This window comes from Heptranchias perlo, chromosome 2, assembly GCF_035084215.1.
Source record: "Heptranchias perlo isolate sHepPer1 chromosome 2, sHepPer1.hap1, whole genome shotgun sequence".
Taxonomy (NCBI): Eukaryota; Metazoa; Chordata; class Chondrichthyes; order Hexanchiformes; family Hexanchidae; genus Heptranchias; species Heptranchias perlo.
The window spans coordinates 45,500,903-45,526,966 of NC_090326.1; the positions used below are offsets into that span (position 1 = coordinate 45,500,903).

Sequence of the window (26,064 nt, forward strand, 5' to 3'; positions counted from 1 at the left end):
ACCTCTTTAGGGTTAGAGAGGGAGTCTCTCAATCAGTAATGCTTAGTGGGGACTGGGTGGCACAGTGGGTTAGCACAATGTCTTTGCACCACTCAATCAAATCCAGCCCAGAAAGCCTTCTCTCTGCTGTCTGTTGATTTTGAAGAATGAGTGCTATTGATTTCAGCTGGGTCTCCGGCTGGGAGGATGAAGAGAGATTAGTGGTGCTGTTCTTTGAACCACGTACATTAATTCAGTCCTCTCACTTCCTCAGGTTTAGTAATTCTTTTCTCTCCCTCCCCCCACACCAGTATCATTATCAGCACTTGTCAATTAAACTGGAAAAACAAACGAATGATATGAAATGCAAATCAGAATTTTTTATGTCTGATGTTTAATGGCAAGAAACTCTCCATGCAGCTATCGAGTTTTACTTTCCCAATACCTTGTGTGCTGTCCACAGTTCCAAGCAGATCACATGCCCCATCTTGAACCCTCTCCCAGTCTAGTCATTTACAAACACTAATCTGTGCAATGAAGCAGATTCCAAGTCGATATCACTCATACAACAAGCTCCATGCAATTACAGACACTGATTGAAAGAAGACAATTCAGCCAGAAGGCAAGCAAGTACATAAACATTACATAAGAATTAATTCATGTTGCTGTGGAAACGGGTTAAATTCTAATAAAACGCACAATTGGAAAGGTTGCACTTCCAGTCAGAATGGGCAGAATTAATTATATTTGACAGCACCTCAGACTCATTTGTTATGTAGATATATCTTAAATTAATTAGTTCAGCAATTTCCTGGAAAAAATGAATGTGGAAAAGCAAGTAGAGCCAAAGTGCTTCCTCACCAAGAAAAATCAACACCTCAAACTGCTCCCGCATCCCCATGGCCAGCTTTTATTTTGTTCGTTCATGGGATGTGGGCGTCGCTGGCGAGGCCGGCATTTATTGCCCATCCCTAATTGCCCTTGAGAAGGTGGTGGTGAGCCGCATTCTTGAACCGCTGCAGTCCGTGTGGTGAAGGTTCTCCCACAGTGCTGTTAGGAAGGGAGTTCCAGGATTTTAACCCAGCGACAATGAAGAAACGGCGATATATTTCCAAGTCAGGATGGTGTGTGACTTGGAGGGGAATGTGCAGGTGGTGTTGTTCCCATGTGCCTGCTGCTCTTGTCCTTCTAGGTGGTAGAGGTCACGGGTTTGGGAGGTGCTGTCGAAGAAGCCTTGGCGAGTTGCTGCAGTGCATCCTGCGGATGGTACACACTGCAGCCACTGTGCGCCAGTGGTGAAGGGAGTGAATGTTTAGGGTGGTGGATGGGGTGCCAATCAAGCGGGCTGCTTTGTCCTGGATGGTGGAGAGCGTCTTGAGTGTTGTTGGAGCTGCACTCATCCAGGCAAGTGGAGAGTATTCCATCACACTCCTGACTTGTGCCTTGTAGATGGTGGAAAGGCTTTGTGGAGTCAGGAGGTGAGTCACTCGCCGCAGAATACCCAGCCTCTAACCTGCTGTTGTAGCCACAGTATTTATATGGCTGGTCCAGTTAAGTTTCTGGTCAATGGTGACCCCCAGGATGTTGATGGGGGTTGTGGCGATTGTAATGCCGTTGAATGTCAAGGGGAGGTGGTTAGACTCTCTGTTTTTGGAGATGGTCATTGCCTGGCACTTGTCTGGCACGAATGTTACTTGCCACTTATCAGCCCAAGCCTGGATGTCGTCCAGGTCTTGCTGCGTGCAGGCTCGGACTGCTTCATTATCTGAGGGGTTGCGAATGGAACTGAACACTGTGCAATCATCAGCGAACATCCCCATTTCTGACCTTATGATGGAGGGAAGGTCATTGATGAAGCAGCTGAAGACGGTTGGGCTTAGGACTCTGCCCTGAGGAACTCCTGCAGCAATGTCCTGGGGCTGAGATGATTGGCCTCCAACAACCACTACCATCTTCCTTTGTGCTAGGTATGACTCCAGCCACTGGAGAGTTTTCCCCCTGATTCCCATTGACTTCAATTTTACTAGGGCTCCTCGGTGCCACACTTGGTCAAATGCTGCCTTGATGTCAAGGGCAGTCACTCTCACCTCTCACCCAGCTGAAGAACATTATGAGAGACTTAGGAATGGATCATATCTTGGTCAGGAAGCAATATGTTGGGGGGCTAGAACAGGGTGGGGGAAGAGAAAGAGAAAGAGAGTGTGGGAGAAAAATAAAAAACATTATAGAAAGAAAGGAAGTCTTGTATTTATAAAGTGTCTTTCATGACCTTAGGACATCCCAAAGAGCTTTACAGCCAATTAAGTACTTTTGAAGTGTAGTCACTGTTGTAATGTAGGAAACGTAGCAGCCAATTTGCGCACAGCGAAATCCCACAAACAGCACCGTGATAATGACCAAATAATTTGTTTCTTAGTGATGTTGGTTGAGGGATGAATATTGGCCAGGTCACCGGGGAGAACTCCCTTGGTCTTCTTTGAAATAGTGCTACGGGACCTTTTACACTCATCTGAGGGGGCAGACGGGGCCTCCGTTTAATATCTCATCCGAAAGACGGCACCTCCGACAGTGCAGCACTCCCTCAGTACTGCACTGGAGTGTCAGTCTAGATTACATGCTTAAGTCTCTGGAGTGGGACTTGAACCCACAAACTTCTGACTCAAGAGGTGAGAGTGCTACTACTGAGCCACAGCTGACAATGACAGAGACAATGATAAAAAGTGAGCAAAATGACTGCTGTACTATTAAGGACCCAACCAAGGTATTGTGTATAAAGGAGAAGCGTCATAGTAAAAGAAACAATGCTTACCTCCATAATTGGTAAAGAGCTCAACTTTAAACCGCAAGGTTAACCTCGTGGGATTCGATCTGTCCATGTCACAGTTCTGCAAAGTCAGCATAAAACGTGTGTGAAATTTGTTTGCCTTCTTTCCAAGCAGTGACGGGCCATAGTACATGCCAGCCTCCCTCTTCACACATTTAGGGAGGGTGAAATTCTCTATGGTGACATTGGCATGGTACTTCGAAGGAATAAAAAATTGCCATGTCATCAACTCATCATTTGGAAAGCCCAGGGGCCAGTTTGCTGACATGAAGTACACAGGAGATTCTGGCTGTAGCACCACATCAACAACACTGAACTCTAGAATTAGATAAGAAAACAGAAGGTAATTATCAGCACCAAGAACTCAAGAATTCTTAAGGACAGGAAAAAAGCTAGTAAATTGAACAAGACCAGCCCCTTTTCCTGGAGATCATTCCTGCCTATCCTCCTTCTCAACTGGGGAAATTTCCTCAAACCCTTTCATAATCTTGAAAATTCAAATAAATTAACTCAAGTTTCACCTTTTCCAAAGAAAACAAGCTTAATTATCTTAATATTTCTCATAATTTAACTCCTTGATGCCTGCAATCATCTTTGCTGCTGACCTCTGTACTAGCTCAATTGCTAAATTTAAATCTGAGATAGATAGCTTTTTGGCAACCAAAGGTATTAAGGGATATGGGCCAAAGGCAGGTATATGGAGTTAGATCACAGATCAGCCATGATCTTATCAAATGGCGGAGCAGGCACGAGGGGCTGAATGGCCTACTCCTGTTCCTATGTTCTCGAATGAATAATATCCTTCATGAATGTTATGTTAAATGTGGAAACCCCATACAAGTTAGAAGAATTAGAGCCACATTATATTATACTACCTTGTAAAATCAAAACCTGCCTATAATCCAACTGAAGCAGTACACATGGCTACAGTAGACGAATGGTTATGGTATCGGACCGGTAACCCAGCGGTCATATCAAACTGAATTCAAGAAATCTGGTAATTTGTGGGCTAGCATCAGAAAATGATCACGGAAGCTGATAGATTATTGTAAAGACCCAACTGGTTCACTAATATCCTAGCATCCCTACCTACATGTGACTCCAGTCCCACACTATGTGGTTGACTCAACGCCCTCGGGGCAATCAGTGATGGGCAATAAATACTGTCTTGTCAGTATCATCCACATCCCACCAACAAATTTTTTAAAATCCTGAATTACATGCCCTTACAGGAAGCAACCTCATAAAGCATGACATGCCCATATTCAGAGAAGGCCCTTAAGCATAATAGTCCCATGTGTGGATGAATTCTTCCCTCGGCTGACACTCATATTTGGGCAAAGTCCCAGCACTGTGATACTAACATTATTTATCATCTGCACGAGCCCCCGTACCTCCCCCCCCAACTTTATTCCAACAAGATTCCTCTACCGTGACACTTCAAGTCATGGTTGTATTTGCTTTCATAGCTTACAGGAGGCCTACATGGCAAGTCAACATTAACTTCAATGGAAATGAAAATCAGGAGAGATGAATAACAGGCGGCTGATCCAATATCGCCTGTTTTACACTATCGCCCTAAGCCAAAATTACCCCCCAGTTCTCTCAGACACTATCAACGCACTCCAGAGTCAACAGAGAGACAAAAAACAAATTAGAAGGATGTTAAAGGTGAATTTCTTTTTTTTTAAAAATGAATTTTTGTAAGTGTTGAATCATTCTTCAAGATTAAACAAATTCAGCACATACTTTTAATGGGGGGCATAAAGGACAGTTCAAATCCTGCATCATCAATCGTCTCAGTCCAGGGTGCCTGAAGGGCTATCTGTGTTTTGCCTTGAATCTTCAGGTTAGAGATGGTTCCATTCCTACAAAAGGTACCAACATGGACGTCCTTGGAACGCACAGTGCCTTTAATCGTGTAGGTAACAGAATCCGGACAGTTGTCAGAATCTATCTGCTGCAAGCCATTTCTGAAAAATCTTAACTGCACACCAACATTGTAGGGCACGTTAATGTTCCAGATGTAGGTACTGTTGAGGTTCGGCAACTTCGAAGTAAAAGGACTATCATCTTCAAGGTCAGTATCTTCGTCTACAAAAGAAAAAAAAGATTCAGCCTGGAATTTATTGGTTCAATTTTTGCTGAATTGTGTCCTAATTTATGTGAGAGGTGTCATTGCTGGGAAATTGGAAGATTTCTCCAGTTTGTATCACTTTATAGTATGAAGCACCAAGATGAGGTTAGGTACAGAGCTCCTGCATCCTAATTTACACATGATTCAAACCAACCCTTGGAACAATATCCTCTACCAGTCCAGCAAGACATTGCTATTTCCCTCACTGCACTGGAATTTAGAAATTCATTCCAGAAACATCATGTAGAAAATGTGCTGTGCAGATGAGTGGACCTAGTTCACATTAATATAAAAAGAGATAAAAGATCTCAAGACCCTTGATGAATCACAAACGTGCAAGAAATGGCCATTCTCTGCGTCCAACTCAGCTGACGGTTTAGACTCTGATTTGCTCAGTTCGGAATCTCTCTCCTGTCCCATATTGCAATGATATGAAAATGCCGAGTTACCCACAATTAGGTAATGTGTGTAAACAAGTTAAATTAAGGGATAAATAACCTTAACAGTCCACAAATCAAGACCAGTAAACTGAGCAACAGACCGATGATGTTGATGGGATGACTCACCCACTCCCTATGGGAAAACTGCAAGCCTGTGTTTGATGTATTCACTAGATGAACCAGCTCAGATTATGCCAGGGAAGAACTAAAGGCACTGATCATGACACGACAGATCAATACTTTCAATCCACTAGGCCACTGGACATCCCCCATGTGTTATTTTGAAGAGTTTAACAAGGGGAATCTGCAAGCTGATGGCTCAGTGGATAGACGTACTGTGTAGTGATACTGAGACACACAGAGCAGGAAGGATACACTTTCAATTCTTAGGCTGTACTGATCACTGCCACCGTGGCAGGAAGGGGAAACACGGTTGGCCTGATTGGGACCAGGATAGGGAAGCGGGGGGGGGGGGAAAAAAATCAGCACCAGTTCCTGCTTCTGATCACTATCTAGTGGCCCCTGCTGGAAACTGCAGGCACATGGACATTGGCTGAGGGCTGCACCATGCTCAGGTGCGATGTCCCACTATTATTGAATAGACTGACATTCACTGTTCAGGTTCATGCACAAAGGACAGCAAAGGTAATGGAGGGTTGCAAGTTCCAATGGACCGTACCCCAGAGAAGAGGGGAAAAAGGACGAAGGAATTTTCCCCCCCCCGCAATATTGTGATGTCTGGACAGAACCAATCAATAGTCAATGAAGTGAATGATAAAGCTGAGCTTCTTCTCACCAATTTCTTTTACAACTTCCATAATGAAGTTATGTTCAGGATCGGTGCAGGTGAAGTTGAAGACTAGGGTCTCTTCTGGATTGAGCAGATACTTCTGGTAACACAGCTCCTCAGTGATGCATATGCTGCAGCCGGAGAAGTCCAAGCTCTCGGATGCTTGCTTGATACTTATAGTAACACCTTTGTCAGCAGTGACTGAAATCATCTCAGAGTCTGTTCATGAAGCAAATCAAACACAAAAATATTTAAACCAATATTTTCCATAAACATGTATAAGATTACTTCACAAATGTTTCAATGTATTGGTAAAGTTTACATTCAACGTCTAGCCATTAAAAGGGGAAGATTTTCTATGCACATTGTGTAACAAAATTGTAAAATCATTTAGAAAGAATGTTTCCAATTTCACTAAACATAACGCATAGATGAAATACCCCTCCTACAGTTCCAAAGCAGTTTTGCGATTAATTCTTAATTTATAAAAGGTGTGAAAATGTCAGTAAAAATGAGATTTCAACAAACAGTTTTGGTTATGGAGGAAAATTTATGTAATTTCGATGAAACCATTCGTCTCCCATCTGACTCAGTAACACAAATGGTGGAATCCAGAGGCTCGGATGTTCAAGCACCATGGCCGCCCGTTGCCTGAATCCCGCAACTTCATTTAGTTCAGCTGGGCTGTTTAGGAACATAGGAACAGGAGTAGGCCATTCAGCCCCTTGTGCCTGCTCCGCCATTTGAAAAGATCATTGCTGATCTGTGATCTAACTCCATATACCCGCCTTTGGCCCATATCCCTTAATACCTTTGATTGCCAAAAAGCTATCTATCTCAGATTTAAATTTAGCAATTGAGCTAGTATCAATTGCCGTTTGCGGAAGAGAGTTCCAAACTTCTGCCACCCTTTGAGTGTAGAAATGTTTTCTAATCTCGCTCCTGAAAGGTCTGGCTCTAATTTTTAGACTGTGCCCCCTACTAGATCACAGATCAGCCATGATCTTATCAAATGGCAGAGAGGCACGAGGGGCTGAATGGCCTACTCTTGTTCCTATGTTCCAATGTTCCTATGTTCCTACTCCTAGAATCCCCAACCAGCGGAAATAGTTTCTCTCTATCCACCCTATCTGTTCCCCTTAATATCTTATAAACTTCGATCAGATCACCCCTTAACCTTCTAAACTCTAGAGAATACGACCCCAATTTGTATAATCTCTCCTCGTAACTTAACCCTTGAAGTCCAGGTATCATTCTAGTAAACCTACGCTGCACTCCCTCCAAGGCCAATATGTCCTTCCGAAGGTGCAGTGCCCAGAACTGCTCAAAGTACTCCAGGTGCGGTCTAACCAGGGTTTTGTATAGCTGCAGCATATCTTCTGCCCCCTTGTACTCTAGTCCTCTAGATATAAAGGCCAGCATTCCATTAGCCTTCTGCACCTGTTCATGACACTTCAATGATCTATGTGCCTGAACCCCTAGGTCCCTTTGGACATCCACTGTTTTTAACTTTTTACCATGGGAATGTTGTGTGGAAGGAAAGAACAGCAGGGGAGATTTTCCTGAGTCTGCCCCCAGGCACACTTGATCACCAGAACGCAGCAAATATCGGAAAGTCAGGCGGGTCAGAGAGCACACCAGTAAAAGGAACCTGCCTGATAGTGGCCAATTTAAATTGCGCACTCTGACCCAACCTGCCTTTCACTGACCTCAGGTGAACCAGTCCGCCTGGGTTCAGACCGCTCATCTCCAGATTTATGAGAAGGGAAAGGAAGGAAGTAGAAATCTAAATTTTGTCAGTGAGTCACAGAGTGACATTAATACTTATAATATAGAGGACGTCTGCAGCCCAGGGCAAGGAAACAAAAATGAAAGTATATGGCCATGAAAAGCTGCAGAATGCCCATTCCAACCTTTAATAAGTGCAGATATGATTATTATACATTGAAATTTAATAAGGTTAAGCATTCTCTTCTTATGACTATATGGTGAATTATTAAAGTGCTCCCAAAGGGCAGTGTTGTGATCATTTACTAGATCGACAATATGCAGTGCCCAAGTGCTGAGATTTGGTTTCACACTTGCAGTCCACCACTTGGATTTGCCAGTGGGAAGAGTCTGGACACTATTCAAGAGGTGTGTGTGTGTGTGTGTGCGTGTGCGCGTATATGGGGAGTGGGTCAGGGTAACACGAGGAGAAAAATCAGACTAGGTCGTCATATTGCCACTTTTGTGCACCTACTAGAGGCTAGGAGCAGGGTCTGCTGCTGCAAATTAGGTATGCACTGGAGAAACCCGAATAAGAGGATAATGGGGATGTTTGCTGATGATTGCATAGTATTCAGTTCCATAGTATTCAGGCAACCCCTCAGATAATGAAGCAGTCCATGCCCGCATGCAGCAAGACCCAGACAACATCCAGGCTTGGGCTGATAAGTGGCAGGTAACATTCGCGCCAGACAAGTGCCAGGCAGTGACCATCTCCAACAAGAGAGTGTCTAACCACCTCCCCTTGACATTCAATGGCATTACCATCGCCAAATCCCCCACCATCAACATCCTGGGGATCACCATTGACCAGAAACTTAACTGGACCAGCCACAAAAATACTGTGATTACGAAAGCAGGTCAGAGGCTGGGTATTCTGCGGCGAGTGACTCACCTCCTGACTCCCCAAAGCATTTCCACCATCTACAAGGCACAAGTCAGGAGTGTGATGGAATACTCTCCACTTGGCTGGATGAGTGCAGCTCCAACAACACTCAAGAAGTTCGACACCATCCAGGACAAAATAACCCACTTGATTGGCACCCCATCCACTACCCTAAACATTCACTCCCTTCACCACCGGCGCACCGTGACTGCAGTGTGTCCCACCTACAGGATGCACTGCAGCAACTCGCCAAGGCTTCTTCGACAGCACCTACCAAACCTGCGACCTCTATCACCCAGAAGGACAAGTGCAGCAGGCACATGAGAACACCACCATCTGCACCTTCCCCTCCAAGTCACACACCATCCCGACTTGGAAATATATCACCGTTCCTTCATCGTCATTGGGTCAAAATCCTGGAACTCCCTTCCTAACAGCACTGTGGGAGAACCTTTAGCACACGGACTGCAGCGGTTCAAGAAGGCAGCTCACCACCATCTTCTCAAGGGCAATTACGGATCGGCAATAAATGCTAGCCTTGCCAGCGACGCCCACATCCCATGAACGAATAAAAAAAAAGGAAAAAAGAAATTAATTTTGGGGGGAGGAGGAAACAGTGGTCCATATTGTCACCCAACCTCTTAGTCATGGAGCATGCACCAATTTTAGGTGCAAAATTCTGAACATCCTTAGTTTCAAAGATTTATAGTCCAGACTAACAAAGACTGAACGCACCATGGAATATTTCACAATTAGCAGGATTAATTTCCAAAACTCAGGCTACAGTTTTTGCAGAGTGACCTACAGGGGCATGGTTACATTTTTAGATCCTTTCTACCCTTCTTTAGTCCACATTTTTCTTGTATCACTCTCCTCGATGAGGCCCAAATCTCTATGCCTTTGACAGCATCTTCACCACTCTTATTATGTAGGTAAAATATTCGGCAACGCATCTGGGACAATGAGAAGAAAAACCCTGGTCTGTCGATGACTTTCTAAGCTACAGGAAATATTCTTATTTTCTTTCTTTCTCTCTCTCTCTCTCTCTCTCTCTCTCATGTTCTCATTCTCAATATTTCTTGGTTCTCCAAATTTGGTGTTTAGCTCCTGTGCGTTTGTCTTCTTTTCTGCTTCCATTTTTGTCGTGTTTTTTTATTTGTCTTTTCTTCCTTTGAATTTTGTCTAAGACTTTGTTGTCTCATCTGCCGCACGTGTTTGGCACTTTTCTATCTTGTTGGCCAATGTGCGTCTTACTGTTGGCGTTTCGCCTGCCTCCACTTTCTGCACTTCACTCATATCTGTTCCATTTCCCCTTAGAATCATAGAAAGGTTACAGCACGGAAGGAGGCCATTGGGCCCATCAAGTCCGTGCCAGCTCCATGCAAGAGCAATCCAGTTACTCCCATTCCCCCACCCTATCCCCGTAGCCCTGCAATTTTTTTCCTTTCGAGTACTTATCCAGTTCCCTTTTGAAGGCTGTGATTGAATCTGCCTCCACCACCCCTTCAGGCAGTGCATTCCAGATCCTAACTACTCACTGTGTAAAAAAGTTTTTCCTCATGTCACCTTTGGTTCTTTTGCCAATCATCTTAAATCTATGTCCTCTGGTTCTTGACCCTTCTGCCAATGGGAACAGTTCCTCTCTATCTACTCTGCCTAGACCTTTCATGATTTTGAATACCTCTATCAAATCTCCTCTCAACCTTCTCTGTTCCAAGGAGAACAATCCCAGCCTCTCCAATCTATCCACATAACTAAAGCCCCTCATCCCTGGAATCATTCTAGTAAATCTCTTCTGCACCATCTCTAAGGCCTTCACATCTTCCCTAAATTGCAGTGCCCAGAACTGGACATGATACTCCAGTTGTGGCCGAACCAGTGTTTCATAAAGGTTCATCATGACTTCCATACTTTTGTACTCTATGCCTCTTTTTATAAAGCCCTGGATCCCACATGCTTTTTTAACTGCTTTCTCAATGTGCCCTGCCACCTTTCCTGTACCCCTTTTAGAATTGTGCCCTCTAGTTTATATTGCCTCTCTTCACTCTTCCTACCAAAATGAATCACTTTGCATTTTTCTGTATTAAATTTCATCTGTCACGTGTCGACCCATTTCACCAGCCTGTCTATATCCTCTTGAAGTCTATCACAATCCTCCTCACTGTTCACTACCCTTCCAAGTTTTGTGTCATCTGCAAACTTTGAAATTGAGCCCTGTACACCCAAGTCCAAGTCATTAATATTTATCAAGAAAAGCAGTGATCCCAGCACTGACCCTGGGGAACACCACTGTACACCTCCCCTCTAGGTCGAAAAACAACCATTCACCACTACTCTCTGTTTCCTGTCACTTAGCCAGTTCTGTATCCATGTTGCAAGTGCCCCCTTTGTTCCATGGGCCGTAATCTTGATAAGCCTACCATGTGGCACTTTATCAAACGCCTTTTGAAAGCTGATACACACATCAATTGCATTGCCCTCATCTATCCTCTCTGTTACCGCATCAAAAAACTCAAACAAGTTAGTTAAACACGATTTGCCTTTAATAAATCCATGCCGGCTTTCCCTAATCAATCCACACTCGTCCAAGTGACTGTTAATTCTGTCCCGGATTATCGTTTCTAAAAGTTTCCCCACCACTGAGGTTAAACTGACTGGCCTATAGTTGCCGGGTTTATCCTTACACCCTTTTCTGAACAAGGGTGAAACATTTGCAATTCTCCAGTCCTCTGGCACCACCCCGAATCTACGGATGTTTGGAAGATTATGGCCAGTACCTCTGCAATTTCCACCCTTACTTCCCTCAGCAACCTAGGATGCATCCCATCCGGACCGGGTGACTTATCTACTTTAAGTACAGCTAACCTTTCTAGTAAATCTTCTTTATCAATTTTTAGCCCATCCAGTATCTCAACTATATCTTCCTTTACTGAGACTCTGGCAGCATCTTCTTCCTTGGTCAAGAAAGATGCAAAGTACTCATTTAGTACCTAAGCCATCTCCTCTGTCTCCATGAGTAGATCTTTGTGGTCCCTAATTGGCCCCACCCCTCCTCTTACTACTCGTTTACAGTTTACATGCCTGTAGAAGACTTTTGGATTCCCTTTTACTTTGGCCGCCAGTCTATTCTCATACGCTGTCTTTGCTCCTCTTATTTCCTTTTACACTTCCCCTCTGAACTTTCTGTACTCTGCCTGATTCTCACTTGTGTTATCAACCTGACATGTCATATGCCCCTTCTTTCCCGTTTCATCTTACTCGCTATCTCTTTTGTCATCCAGGGAGCTCTGGCTTTAATTGGCCTACCTTTCTCCCTCGTGGGAATGTACCTAGACTGTAACCGAACCATCTCCTCTTTAAAGGCCATCCACTGTTCATTTACAGTTTTTCCTCCCAATCTTTGATTCCAGTTTACCCGGGCCAGATCTGTTCTCATCCCATTGAAATTGGCCCTCCACCAATTGAGTATTTTTACTTTAGAGTGGTCCGTGTCCTTTTCCATAGCTATTCTAAACCTTGTGATACTATGATTGTTGCTCCCTAAATGCTCTCCCACTGACACTTGCTCCACTGGGCCCACCTCATTCCCTAGAACCAATTCCAGCAATGCCTCCTTCCTCATTGGGCCGGTAATGTACTGGTTAAGAAAATTATCCTGAACACATTTCAAAAATTCCTCCCACTCTGTGCCCCTTATGTTATTATTGTTATCCCAGTCTATATTAGGATAAAGTCCCCAGTTATCACGACTCTATAGCTTTTGCAAGTCTGTAATTTTCCTGCAAATTTGCTCCTCTATATCCTTCCCACCAGTTGGTGGCCTATAGAATACACCCAGTAGTGCAATGGCACCTCTTTTATTTCTTAACTGTAACCAAATAGATTCTGTCCTTGACCCCACCAGGACATCCTCTCTCTCCCCAGTACTGCAATATTCTCCTGAACCAATACTGCCACCCGCACCCCCCCCCCACCTCCATTCTTTCCTTCCCTATCTTTCCTGAACACCTTGTATCCAAGAATTTTTAGTACCCAACCCTGCCCTTTTTGAGCCAGGTCTCCGTTATCACCACAACATCATATTCCCATATGGCTATTCGTGCCTGCAGCTCAACAACCTTGTTTACCGCGCTTCGTGCATTTACACACATGCACTCTAAACCTATCTTAGACTTTCTTGTACACACTCTCAGTCTGATCCCACCTAATACCGTACTATTTCTTACTCTAGTGCTATCTTTCTCTCTCGGTCCTTTGTGCCCCTTGTTTCTCCTTTCCAATGCTACATCCTGGTGCCCATCCCCCTGCCAAATTAGTTTAAATCTCCCCTCCTCCCACCCAACACAGCACCAGCAAACCTCCCTGCGAGGACATTGGTCCCAGCTCCGTTGAGATGCGACCCGTCCGGCCTGTACAGGTCTCACCTTCCCCAGAACTGGTCCCAATGCCCCAGGAATCTAAAGCCCTCCCTCCTGCGTCATCTCTTCAGCCACACATTCATCTGCTCTATCCTCCTATTTCTATACTCACTAGCGCGTGGCACCGGGAGTAATCTGGAGATTACTACCTTTGAGGTCCTGCTTCCTAATCTTTTTCCTAACTCCTTAAAATCTGCCTGCAGGACCCCATCCCTCTTTCTACCTATGTTGTTGGTACTGATATGGACCATGACCTCTGGCTGTTCACCCGCCCCCTCCAGAATGTTCTGCCGCCACTCAGTGACATCCTTGACCCTGGCACCAGGGAGGCAACATATCATCCTGGAATCACGTCTGTGGCCGCAGAAACACCTGTCCGCTCCCCTAACTATAGAATCCTCTATCACTATTGCTCTCCTGACCTTTCTCCTCCCCCCCACCATACAGCTGAGCCATCCAGGTGCTGTGGACTTGGCTCTGGCTGCACTCCGCAGAGGAACCCTCTCCTTCAAGCGTATTCAGAACTGAATACTGGTTAGAGAGTGAGATGCACTCAGGGGACTCCTGCACTACCTGCCTGGTCCTCCTTGTCTGTCTGGCGATCACTCAGTCCCTCTTTGCCTGCACTGTCTTAAGCTGTGGGGTGACCACCTCCTGAAACGTGCTATCCACGTAGCTCTCAGCCTCACAGTGAAGCCAGCTGCTGCTCAAGCTCCGAAATCTGGAGCTCGAGCTCCTCCAGCTGAAGACACTTCCTGCACTTGTGGTTGTCCAGGACACGGGAAGCATCTTGGAGTTCCCACATGGCACAGGCCTTTGTATTTGTTGTGTTGGTGTTATATCCTGCTTCCATTTTAGTTCCACTTTTGCTGTGCCCTTCTAATTTTCTTTTCCTGGTCTTCCTCTCGGTCAACTTTCCCTAATACTTGCCACTGACATTCACTCTTTTCCATCTCCACATTGTTCATTGTTCATCCTCTTCTCACTGCCCTTGCACCTTGTGATCTCCCACCACTTTGCATCCTTGCTCCATTAATATTTATTTGGCACATAAAATAAATTCTTTAAGTTCAGAGGGATACAAACATTTGATAGCTCTGGGATAAAGCTGCATACCAGGATTACAAAATGTATGGCTATCAACAAAACTGAGAGCCAATCTCTCAGAAATCAGAACTGTTCCTTTAAATTTATAGATTAAGTCACAGCATTTTGCAATCTCCTGAGATGTTTTGTAATTAGCTAACTAAATTCATGTTTTCTGGTAATATTTTTTTACCAATAGTTAAGATCATCAAGATTAGATTTCAAGTCTTCATGCAACGCATCATCCTCACTGCAGTTCCACAAATACTCACCAAACGTTACACCAAAAATTACGTTCAGCGACTGGAAGGCTGTTTCCAGTGGGGTCCCACAAGGCTCAGTACTAGGTCCCTTGCTTTTTGTGGTACATATTAATGATTTCGACTTGAATGTGGGGGGCTTAATCATGTAGTTTGCAGATGATACAAAAACTGGCCGTGTGGTTGATAGTGAGGAGGAAAGCTGTGGACTGCAGGAAGATATCAATGGACTAAGTCAGATGGGCAGATAAGTGGCAAATGGAATTCAATCCTGAGAAGTGTAAGGTAATGCATTTGGGAAAGGCAAACAAGGCAAGGGAGTAAACAGTAAATGGAAGGATACTGAAGTGTAGAGGAACAAAGGGACCTTGGAGTGCATGTCCACATATCCCTGAAGGTAGAAGGACAGGTAGATAAGGTGGTTCAAAAGGCATACAGGCTGCTTTTCTTTACTAGTCGAGCCATAGAATATAAGAGCAGGGAGGTTATACTAGAACTGTATAAAACATTGGTTAGGCCACAGCTTGAGTACTGTGTACAGTTTTGGTCACCACATTACAGGAAAGATATGATTGCACTAGAGAGGGTGCAGAGGGTGTTGCCAGGGCTGGAGAATTTTAGCTATCAGAAAACATTAGATAGGTTGGGGTTATTTTCTTTGGAACAAAGGAGGCTGAGGGGAGATTTAATTGAGGTATATAAAATTATGACGGGATTAGATAGAGTGGATAGGGAGGACCTATTTCCCTTAGCAGAGGGGTCAGTGACCAGGGGGCATAGATTTAAAGTAATTGGTAGAAGGATTAGAGGGGAGCTGAGGAGAAATCTTTTCATCCAGAGGGTGGTGGGGGTCTGGAACTCACTGCCTGAAAGGGTGGTAGAGGCAGAAACCCTCAACTCATTTAAAAAGTACTTGGACATGCACTTGAAGTGCCGTAACCTACAGTGCTGGAAAGCGGGATTAAGCTGGATAGCTCTTTTTCGGTCGGCACGGACACGATGGGCCAAATGGCCTCCTTCTGTGAAGTAATTTTCTATGATGATTTACTGTCACTTTTCAACCAATTAACTACACTTGGAAAATGGTATTTCAAACTGACAGACACAGCTAATCTATAATTCATTGACCATTAACTACAGCAGTTGTGCACGATTGAAGTTTTAATAGTCATTTAATTGAAAATTCTTGCAGTTTCTTATCCATCACTTCCACTGCAATGCAGCAACTCTATGGCTTGTCATTCAGCACTTCAATGCAATTTATTTTTAGCTTATGATTTGATGTGGTTGAACAACCTGGGCTCTGACACTGATGAAAACTCCAATTAACAGTGTTTTTCATTTTTAATACTGCCAATGCAAATTATTGTACAATTTTAGTTTCTAATGGATCCTGCACCAACAAAGCGCTTCAATGTGTTCTGAATCCAAAATGGAGTAAAATTACGATAAGGAACCCTCTTAGTCTTAGATCCCAAATCCTGCCTTTTGAGCCTAAGTGCCAGCTTGGCTCAGTTGGCCACACTCTCACCTCAAAAAGAGGTTGTGGTTTCAAGCCTTAATTCAGGATTTGACCCTATAATCTGGGTTGACACTTCAGTGCTGTACTCAGAGACTGGTGCATTGTTAGCAGTGCCATCTTTCACGAGTTGGTAAATTGTGTCCCAAGGAGTTTCACAGGAGTAAGGGGGAAATAAAACAACAGATGCCAAGCCGAAGGAGGAGCAATTAAGAGGAGTGACCAAAAGGTTGAGGTGATTGCAGAGATAGGGAAGAGCAAGACCCGGGAGGAACTTAAACACAAAGATAGAAATTTTAAATTTGAGGCTTTGGAGGATTGGGAGCCAATGAAGGTTAGCAAGGATTGATGTGATGGGTGAGGATAGGATTTGGGCAGCAGAGCTTTGGATAAATTGAAGTTTTTGGAATGTAGAAGATGGGAGGTTGGCCAGGAGAGCTTTGCGGTTTTCAAGTCTGGCAAAGACATGAATGAGGTTTTCGGTGGCAGATAGCCTAAGTAAGAGCAGAGATAGGCAATGTTATGAAGGTGGAAGTTGACGATCTCTCTGATGGAGACGATGTGTGGTTGGAAGCTCAGCTCCAGGTCAAACAGGATGCCAAGTTTGCAAACGATCTGGTTTAGCCCTAGACAGTGACTGGGGAAGGCGGTGATGGCAAGGGTCTGGAGTTTATGGCGGAGACCAAAAGCAATAGTTTTGGTCTGCCCAATGTTGAGCTGTGACCTCCTTCAGCTAATCAGAGATTCAATGTCAGACAAGCAGTCTGACAGCACAGAGGCAGTGGAGGGGTCGAGAGTGGTGGTGGAGGTAGAGCTGGGTGTCATTGGGATACATGTAGAAGCTAGCCCAGTGTCTGAGGACGATGTTGTCAAGGGGGAGCACGTAGATGAGGAAGAGTAGGGGGCCAAGGATGGATCCTTCGGGGAATCCAGAGGTGATGGTCATTCTGAATGGATCTGCACTATGAAGTTTCCCCATTGCAGCAACCAATACTCTATGTGTTGATTATTCTTTGGGAAGAACTTCCTAATATATCAGTCCTAAATTTGCCTTATAATAATCTAAACACGTGCTCACTTGTGCTACCCTTGCAATTAAATTTAATTTTCCAGATTTACCTTTTCACACCATTTACAAATTTGTGGAACTTCATGGGAGGACGAGTTGATGCCATGCATTTAAGATGATTTCAGAGAGCAATACGTCATGGAACCAACCAGGGAATAGGCTATTTTAGATCTTACATTGTGTAATAAAACAGGGTTAATTAGTAATCTCACAGTAAAGCATCTTCTGGGGAATAGTGATCATAACATGGTAGAATTTCACATTAAGTTTGAGAGTGACGCACTTAAGTCCGAATCTAGAGTCTTAAACTTAAATAAAGCCAATTACATAGGAATGAGGGAGGAGTTGGCTAAAGTAGATTGAGAAATTAAATTAAAAAGGTCTGACGGTTGAAAAGCAATGACAAACATTTAAAGAAATATTTCAATATTCTCAACAAATATACATTCCATTGAGAAATAAAAACTCCACGGGAAAAGTGAAACACCAGTGGCGAACTAAAGAAATTAAGGATAGTATTAGATCAAAAGAAGAGGCTTATAATGTTGCCAAGAAGAATAGTAAGCCTGAGGGATTGGGAGAGGTTTAGAAACCAGCAAAGGACGACCAAAAAATAAAAAGGGAGAAAATAGAATATGAAAGTAAACTAGCAAGAAATATAAAAACGGATTGTAAGAGCTTCGACAAATATGTAAAAAGGAAGAGAGTAGCAAAAGTAAATGTTGGTCCCCTGGAGGTTGAGACAGGAGAAATTATAATCAGGAAATGGCAGATGCATTAAGTGGTTGTTGGAGGCCAATCATCTCAGCCCAAGGACATTGCTGCAGGAGTTCCTCAGGGCAGTGTCCTAGGCCCAACCATCTTCAGCTGCTTCATCAATGACCTTCCCTCCATCATAAGGTCAGAAGTGGGGATGTTTGTTGATGATTGAACAGTGTTCAGTTCCACTCGCAACCCCTCAGATAATGAAGCAGTCCGAGCCCGCATGCAGCAAGACCTGGACAGCATCCAGGCTTGGGCTGATAAGTGGCAGGTAACATTCGCGCCAGACAAGTGCCAGGCAATGACCATTTCCAACAACAGAGAGTCTAACCACCTCCCCTTGACATTCAATGGCATTACCATTGCCGAATCCCCCACCATCAACATCCTGGGGATCACCATTGACCAGAAACTTAACTGGACCAGCCATATAAATACTGTGGCTACAAGAGCAGGTCAGAGGCTGGGTATTCTGTGGTGAGTGACTCACCTCCTGACTCCACAAAGCCTTTCCACCATCTACAAGGCACAAATCAGGAGTGTGATGGAATACTCTCCACTTGCCTGGATGAGTGCAGCTTCAACAACACTCAAGAAGCTCGATACCATCCAGGACAAAGCAGCCCGCTTGATTGGCACCCCATCCACCACCCTAAACATTCACTCCCTTCACCACCGGCGCACTGTGGCTGCAGTGTGTACCATCCACAGGATGCACTGCAGCAACTCGCCAAGGCTTCTTCGACAGCACCTCCCAAACCCGCGACTTCTACCACCTAGAAGGACAAGGGCAGCAGGCACATGGGAACAATACCACCTGCACGTTCCCCTCCAAGTCACACACCAACCCGACTTGGAAATATATCGTCGTTCCTTCATCGTTGCTAGGTCAAAATCCTGGAACTCCCTACCGAACAGCAATGTGGGAGAACGTTCACCACACGGACTGCAGCGGTTCAAGAAGGCGGCTCAGCACCACCTTCTCAAGGGCAATTAGGGATGGGCAATAAATGCTGGCCTTGCCAGTGATGCCCACATCACATGAACGAATAAAAAAACATATTTTCTATCTGTCTACACTATAGAAGACACAAAAAGCATACCAGAAATAGTGCAGAACCAAGGGGCTAATGAGAGTGAGGAACTTAAAGCAATTAATATCAGTAGAGAAAAAGTACTTGAGAAACTAATGGGACTAAAAGCCAATAAATCCCCTGGACCTGATGGCCTACATCCAAGGATTCTAAAAGAGGTGGCTGCAGAGATAGTGGATGCATTAGTTATGATCTTCCAAAATTCCCTAGATTCTAGAACAGTCCCAATAGATTCGAAGGTAGCAAATGTAACCTTGCTATTCAAGAAAGGAGGGCAAGAGAAAACAAGGAACTACAGTGAGTTAGCCTGACATCAGTCGTCGGGAAAATGCTGGACTCCATTATTAAGGAAGTGGTAACAAGGCACTTCGAACATCATGATCTGAATAAGCAGAGACAAAATGGTTTTATGAAAGGGAAATCATGTTTGACAAATTTAATCGAGTTTTTTGAGGATGTAACTAGCAGGGTAGATAAATGTAGTATATTTGGATTTTCAAAAGGCATTCGATAAGGTGCCACATAAAAGGTAGTTACGCAAGATAAGGGCTTATGGGGTTGGGGGTAACATATTAGCATGGGTAGAGGATTGGTTAACAGACAGAAAACAGAGAGTATGGATAAACAAGTGATTTTCAGGTTGTCAGGCTGTAACTAGTGGGGTTACGCAAGGATCAGTGCTTGGGCCTCAGCTATTTACAATCTATATTAATGACTTGAATGAAGGGACAGAGTGTAATGTATCCAAGTTTGCTGATGATACAAAGCTAGGTGGCAAAGCAAGCTGTGAGGAGGACACAAAGAGTCTCCAAAGGCATATAGACAGGTTAAGTGAGTGGGCAAGAAGGTGGCAGATGGAGTATAATGTGGGGAAATGTGAGGTTATTCACTTTGGTAGGAAGAATAGAAAAACAGAATATTTTTTAAATGGTGAGAAACTATTAAATGTTGGTATCCAGACAGACTTGGGTGTCCTGGTACAAGAAAACAAAAGTGAGCATGCAGGTACAGCAGGCAATTAGGAAAGCAAATGGCTTGTGAGCCTTTATTGCAAGGGGGGTGGAGTACAAGAGTAAGGAAGTCTTACTACAATTGTACATGATGTGGAGATGCCGGTGATGGACTGGGGTTGACAATTGTAAACAATTTTACAACACCAAGTTATAGTCCAGCAATTTTATTTGAAATTCACAAGCTTTCGGAGGCTTCCTCCTTCCTCAGGTGAATGTTGTGGAAATGAAATCCTCGAACCCTTCGCATTTATAAATCACAGAACAATACCTGGTGATTACAGATAGTCTTTCCAATTGCCCGTTGCCAAGGCAATCACAGTGTGCAGACAGAGAGGTGTTACCGACAAGTCCACTGAATATACAAACCACCAAAAAAAGAGAGGCAGAAACATAGAAAAGACAGCAAATGACCCGTTATATTAAAAACAGATAACATTTGTTTGCTGGTGGGGTTACGTGTAGCGTGACATGAACCCAAGATCCCGGTTGAGGCCGTCCTCATGGGTGCGGAACTTATTGTACAATTACTGTACAATTGTACAGGGCTTTGGTGAGACCTCACCTGGAGTACTGCGTACAGATTTGGTCTCCTTATCTAAGGAAGGATATACTTGCCTTAGAGGAGGTGCAATGAAGGTTCACTAGATTAATTCCTGGACTGAGAGGGTTGTCCTATGAGGAGAGTGTTTTTTAAAAATTCATTCATGGGATGTGGGTGTCGCTGGCAACGCCAGCATTTATTGCCCATCCCTAATTGCCCTTGAGAAGGTGGTGGTGAGCCGCATTCTTGAACCTCTGCAGTCCGTGTGGTGAGGGTTCTCCCACAGTGCTGTTAGGAAGGGAGTTTAGGATTTTGACCCAGCGACGATGAAGGAACGGCGATATATTTCCAAGTCGGGATGGTGTGTGACTTGGAGGGGAACGTGTCGGTGTTGTTCCCACATGCCTGCTGCCCTTGTCCTTCTAAGTGGTAGAGGTCACGGGTTTGGGAGGTGCTGTCGAAGAAGCTTTGGCGAGTTGCTGCAGTGCATCCTGTAGATGGTACACGCTGCAGCCACAGTGCGCCGGTGGTGAAGGGAGTGAATGTTTAGGGTGGTGGATGGGGTACAAATCAAGCGGGCTGCTTTGTCCTGGATGGTGTCAAGCTTCTTGAGTGTTGTTGGAGCTGCACTCATCCAGGCAAGTGGAGAGTATTCCATCACACTCCTGACTTGTGCCTTGTAGATGGTGGAAAGGCTTTGGGGAGTCAGGAGGTGAGTCACTCGCCGCAGAATACCCAGCCTCTGACCTACTCTTGTAACCACAGCATTTATGTGGCTGGTCTAGTTAAGTTTCTGGTCAATGGTGACCCCCAGGATGTTGATTGTGGGTGATTCGGAAATGGTAATGCCGTTGAATGTCAAGGGGAGGTGGTTAGACTCTCTCTTGTTGGAGATGGTCATTGCCTGGCACTTGTCTGGTGCGAATGTTACTTGCCACTTATCAGCCCAAGCCTGGATGTTGTCCAGGTCTTGCTGCATGCGGGCACGGACTGCTTCATTATCTGAAGGGTTGCAAATGGAACTGAATACTGTGCAATCATCAGTGAACATCCCCATTTCTGACCTTATGATGGAAGGAAGGTCATTGATGAAGCAGCTGAAGATGGTTGTGGCTAGGACACTGCCCTGAGGAACTCCTGCAGCAATGTTCTGGGGCTGAGACGATTGGCCTCCAACAACCACTATCATCTTCCTTTGTGCTTGGTATAACTCCAGCCACTGGAGAGTTTTCCCCCTGATTCCCATTGACTTCAATTTTACTAGATTCCATTATTAAGGAAGTGGTAACAGGGCACTTAGAACGCCATAATATGATTAAGCAGAGAGAAAACTCAGTCAATTGCTGCCTTGATGTCAAGGGCAGTCGCTCTCACCTCACCTCTGGAATTCAGCTCTTTTTTCTATGTTTGGACCAAGGCTGTAATGAGGTCTGAAGCCGAGTGGTCCTGGCAGAACCCAAACTGAGCATTGGTGAGCAGGTTATGGGTGAGTAAGTGCCGCTTGATAGCACTGTCGACGACACCTTCCATCACTTTGCTGATGATTGACAGTGGACTGATGGGGCGTTAATTGGCCAGATTGGATTTGTCCTGCTTTTTGTGGACAGGACATACCTGGGCAATTTTCCACATTGTCGGATAGATGCCAGTGTTGTAGCTGTACTGGAACAGCTTGGTTAGAGGTGTCGCTAGTTCTGGAGCGCAAGCCTTCAGCACCACAGCCGGGATGTTGTTGGGGCCCGTAGCCTTTGCTGTATCCAGTGCACTCAGCCGTTTCTGGATATCACATGGAGTGAATTGAATTGGCTGAAGACTGGCTTCTGTGATGGTGGGGATATCGGGAAGAGGCAGAGATGGATCATCCACTCGGCACTTCTGGCTGAAGATGGTTGCAAACGCTTCAGCCTTGTCTTTTGCACTCACGTGCTGGACTCTGCCATCATTGAGGATGGGAATGTTTACAGAGCCTCCTCCTCCCTTTAGTTGTTTAACTGTCCACCACCATTCACGACTGGATGTGGCAGGACTGCAGAGCTTTGATCTGATCCGTTGGTTGTGGAATTGCTTATCTCTGTCTGTAGGATGTTGCTTCCGCTGTTTAGCATGCATGTAGTCCTGAGATGTAACTTCACCAGGTTGGCACCTCATTTTTAGGTATGCCTGGTGCTGCTCCTGGCATGCTCTTCTACACTCCTCATTGAACCAGGGTTGATCCCCTGGCTTGTTGGTAATTGTAGAGTGAGGGATATGCCGGGCCATGAGGTTATAGATTGTGCTGAAATACAATTCTGCTGCTGCTGATGGCCCTCAGCGCCTCATGGATGTCCAGTTTTGAGCTGCTAGATCTGTTCTGAATCTATCCCATTTAGCATGATGGTAGTGCCACACAACACGTTGGATGGTGTCCTCAGTGTGAAGACGGACTTCATCTCCAGGAGAACTGTGCGGTGGTCACTCCTACCAATACTGTCATGGAGGTTGAGTAGAATGGACCTGTACTCTCTGGAATTTAGAAGAATGAGAGGTGATCTTATTGAAACATAAGATTCTGAGGGGGCTTGACAGGGTAGATGCTGAGAGATTGTTTTCCCTGGCTTGAGAGTCTAGAACTAGAGGGCATAGTCGCAGGATAAGGGGTCGGCCATTTATGACTGAGATGAGGAGGAATTTCTTCACTCAGAGGGTTGTGAATCTTTGGAATTCTCTACTCCAGGGGGCTGTGGATGCTCAGTCATTGAGTATATTCAAGGCTGATATCGATAGATTTTTGGACTCTAGGGAAATCAAGGGATTTCGGGAACGGGCAGGAAAGTGGAGTTGAGGTTGAAGATCAGCCATGATCTTATTGAATGGCGGAGCAGGCTCGAAGGGCCGAATGGCCTACTCCTGCTTCTATTTCTTATGTCACCACCTCTCAGATGTTTCCTTTAAAGCTGATGAGCCCAAGTTTCTTCAGTCTTTCCTCATAACTGAAACCTTCGAGACTGGGGATCATCTTTGTGGTTCTTCTTTGCACAGCCTCCAAGACATGCATGTCTCCCTAGTATCTTGGTAACCAGAACTGAGTTTATATAGCACCTTTATTGCAGAATAATGTCCCAAGGGGCTTCACAGACATGAGGGGGGGGGGGAAAGGAACAGACACCAAGTCAAAGGAGCAGAGATTGGGAGGAGAGACCAAAAGCTTTGTTAAAAGGGCAGGTTTTAAGAAACACCTTAAAGGAAGAGAGGGAGGCAGAGAGCTTTAGGGAGGGAATTTCATAGAGTGGGACATAGGCAGCTAAAGGCACGGCCATCAATGGTGGGGCAAGTAAGGTGAGGAGGATGCCAAGAGGCTGGAATGAGAAGAAAGGAGAGTTTGTGGAAGAGGGACTGTCGGACTTGAGGAGGTTGCAGAGATAGGGAGGACCAAGACCAGGGAGGAACTTAAACGCAAGGATAGGAATTTTAAATTTGAGGCTTTAGAAGATTGGGAGCCAATGAAGGTTAGCAAGGATTGGTTTGACCAGAGCACTGTAATCTGATCATTACTGCCACTGCTCCGTTTCTAATGTTTTGGTCATACAGTTCTACATTTAACATGAAGTATTTGCATTAAAATGGCAAAATAGCCCTTTTAATCACTATTTGATGTCAAACTATCTAGTAATTTGAATTAAGCAGCTTTGAATGTACAGGGGTAGACTGTACCCACATGTGGGCATCAGGTGAGGAGTTTTGGCTCAGCTGTGACAACCTCCAAGGTTTAATCGCCTGGTGACTCACTGTCAAGGTTAGGTTCACTTGTGAAGATTAGCCACACATAAAAATACAACATGGAAACAGGCCATTTGGTTTAACCTGGTCCATGTTTCTGTTTCTCCTCCACATGAGCAGTAGTCCTAATGCCACGTGGCCACCCTGTTCCCACATCCCTTCATTTCTCTTTTCTCCAACCGCCTATCTGACTACTCCGAAATGTTGACGTGGCCTCTACTTCATTCACTAACTCTATGCAAAAAAAAAAGTTTCTCCTGCTCCCTGTCCTAAATCTCTTGCATTTAACCTTATACCTACGTCCCCTCGTTCTCGACCCCCCCCCTAACCAGTGGAAACAGTCTATTTAAATCTACTCTGTCCTATCCCTTCATAATTTTAAATGCCTCTATCAAATCACTCTGTACTCTCCTCTGTTCTAATGAAAACAGTCCCAATTTTTCCAAGTCTTCCTTTGTCTTTGTATTTCCTTATACCAGGCAACATCCTAGTGAATCTACGCTGTACCCTCTATTGCCTCAACATTCATACTACAGCAAGGAACTCAAATCTGCACACAGTATTGCACTTGTGGTCCTACTAAGGTTTTATATAGATGTACCAATACATCTTGACTTTATATTTTATACCTCTTAGCATAAAACACAGTATTCCAATATCTTTTAAATGACCTTATCCACTTGACGTGCTGCTTTTAATATCTTGTGAACTTAAACTCCCAAATCCCTCTGCTGTTCCACATCACCCAGCTTTCCCCCCAAAATATAATTATTACTTTTACTTTATTTACCACAAAATGTACCACCTCACATTTACTGACATTGCGTAAATCTCAATCAAAAATAAAATACCCTGCACTGCGACAGTTTGGAATGGGTGGAATAAACAGTCGGGCTCACAGCAATCATATAATTACAATAAATGAATGCACTGTTAATAGCAACATCAGCACTGGAGCGATGCCAGGGCCCACACCCAGTGGATCTTTTTTCAAAAGGCTCATTAGTTTAAGGCATCTGAAGCCTGGAACTGTGGCCTCTGAAATTCATGAAAGTTCAAACGTTTAGTTTAGTTGTTTAAACCAAGGTCATCTAAACAGCAGTGACTCTCATATTCACTCACTCACACTCAAGCTCACGCAATCACTCCTTCTCTTGCATTCTCTCACTCACACACACTCTCTCACTCAGCAACTTAACTCCTTTAGCTGAGGGGAGAGGGAACTGTAACCCATCCCAAGGTGAGAGGCGATTGTATCCCAACCTCAGGGTGCAAGGGGATTGTACTCCTTTTCATCTCTTTCTCTTTCTGTCTCTGCCCTGACCTCACTCACTGACTAGATTCCACTCCCTTTTCTAATATAGGACCTCAGAGACAGACCCTTACACTCACAAGCAACACAATATCAGCAGCCCTAATGTGAATGTCTCTCCCCAGAATCAGCGCCTAAGGTTTGTCCGGGACCCGGCGACGTGGGCTCCCGCTCAAGACAGACTCCCACTAACTTCTGCTGCTGGGGTCGAGTGCCTGTGATTTTCCTGACTCGGGCCCCTGTGCAATTGCACGGCTCTAATGCCACCCCTGCTGCCGTCCTAGGGCCATGTGCAGCTCCTAAGACCTAAGAATTTGGCCTTCAAGTCTAATCAGTCCTAATCGCCTGGGACTGGTTTTTGAATTTTATGAACCTGGAAATGGTTCTTTTCACTGCTATTGACTCATTGGC

The 26,064-nt window shown here is 44.7% G+C and overlaps 1 protein-coding gene across 1 annotated transcript in view; it reads right to left on the minus strand.

The window, feature by feature from the left end:
- LOC137333507 (CUB domain-containing protein 1-like) overlaps nucleotides 1–26,064 on the minus strand; it is an 80,260-nt gene that overhangs the window by 34,679 nt on the left and 19,517 nt on the right. The window contains exons 2-4 of the mRNA XM_067997691.1: nucleotides 6,177–6,389; nucleotides 4,553–4,897; nucleotides 2,789–3,121 (exon numbers count right to left, since the gene is read on the minus strand). Of these exons, the coding sequence (XP_067853792.1) occupies nucleotides 2,789–3,121; nucleotides 4,553–4,897; nucleotides 6,177–6,389 (891 nt within the window). The remainder of the gene's footprint in view (nucleotides 1–2,788; nucleotides 3,122–4,552; nucleotides 4,898–6,176; nucleotides 6,390–26,064) is intronic.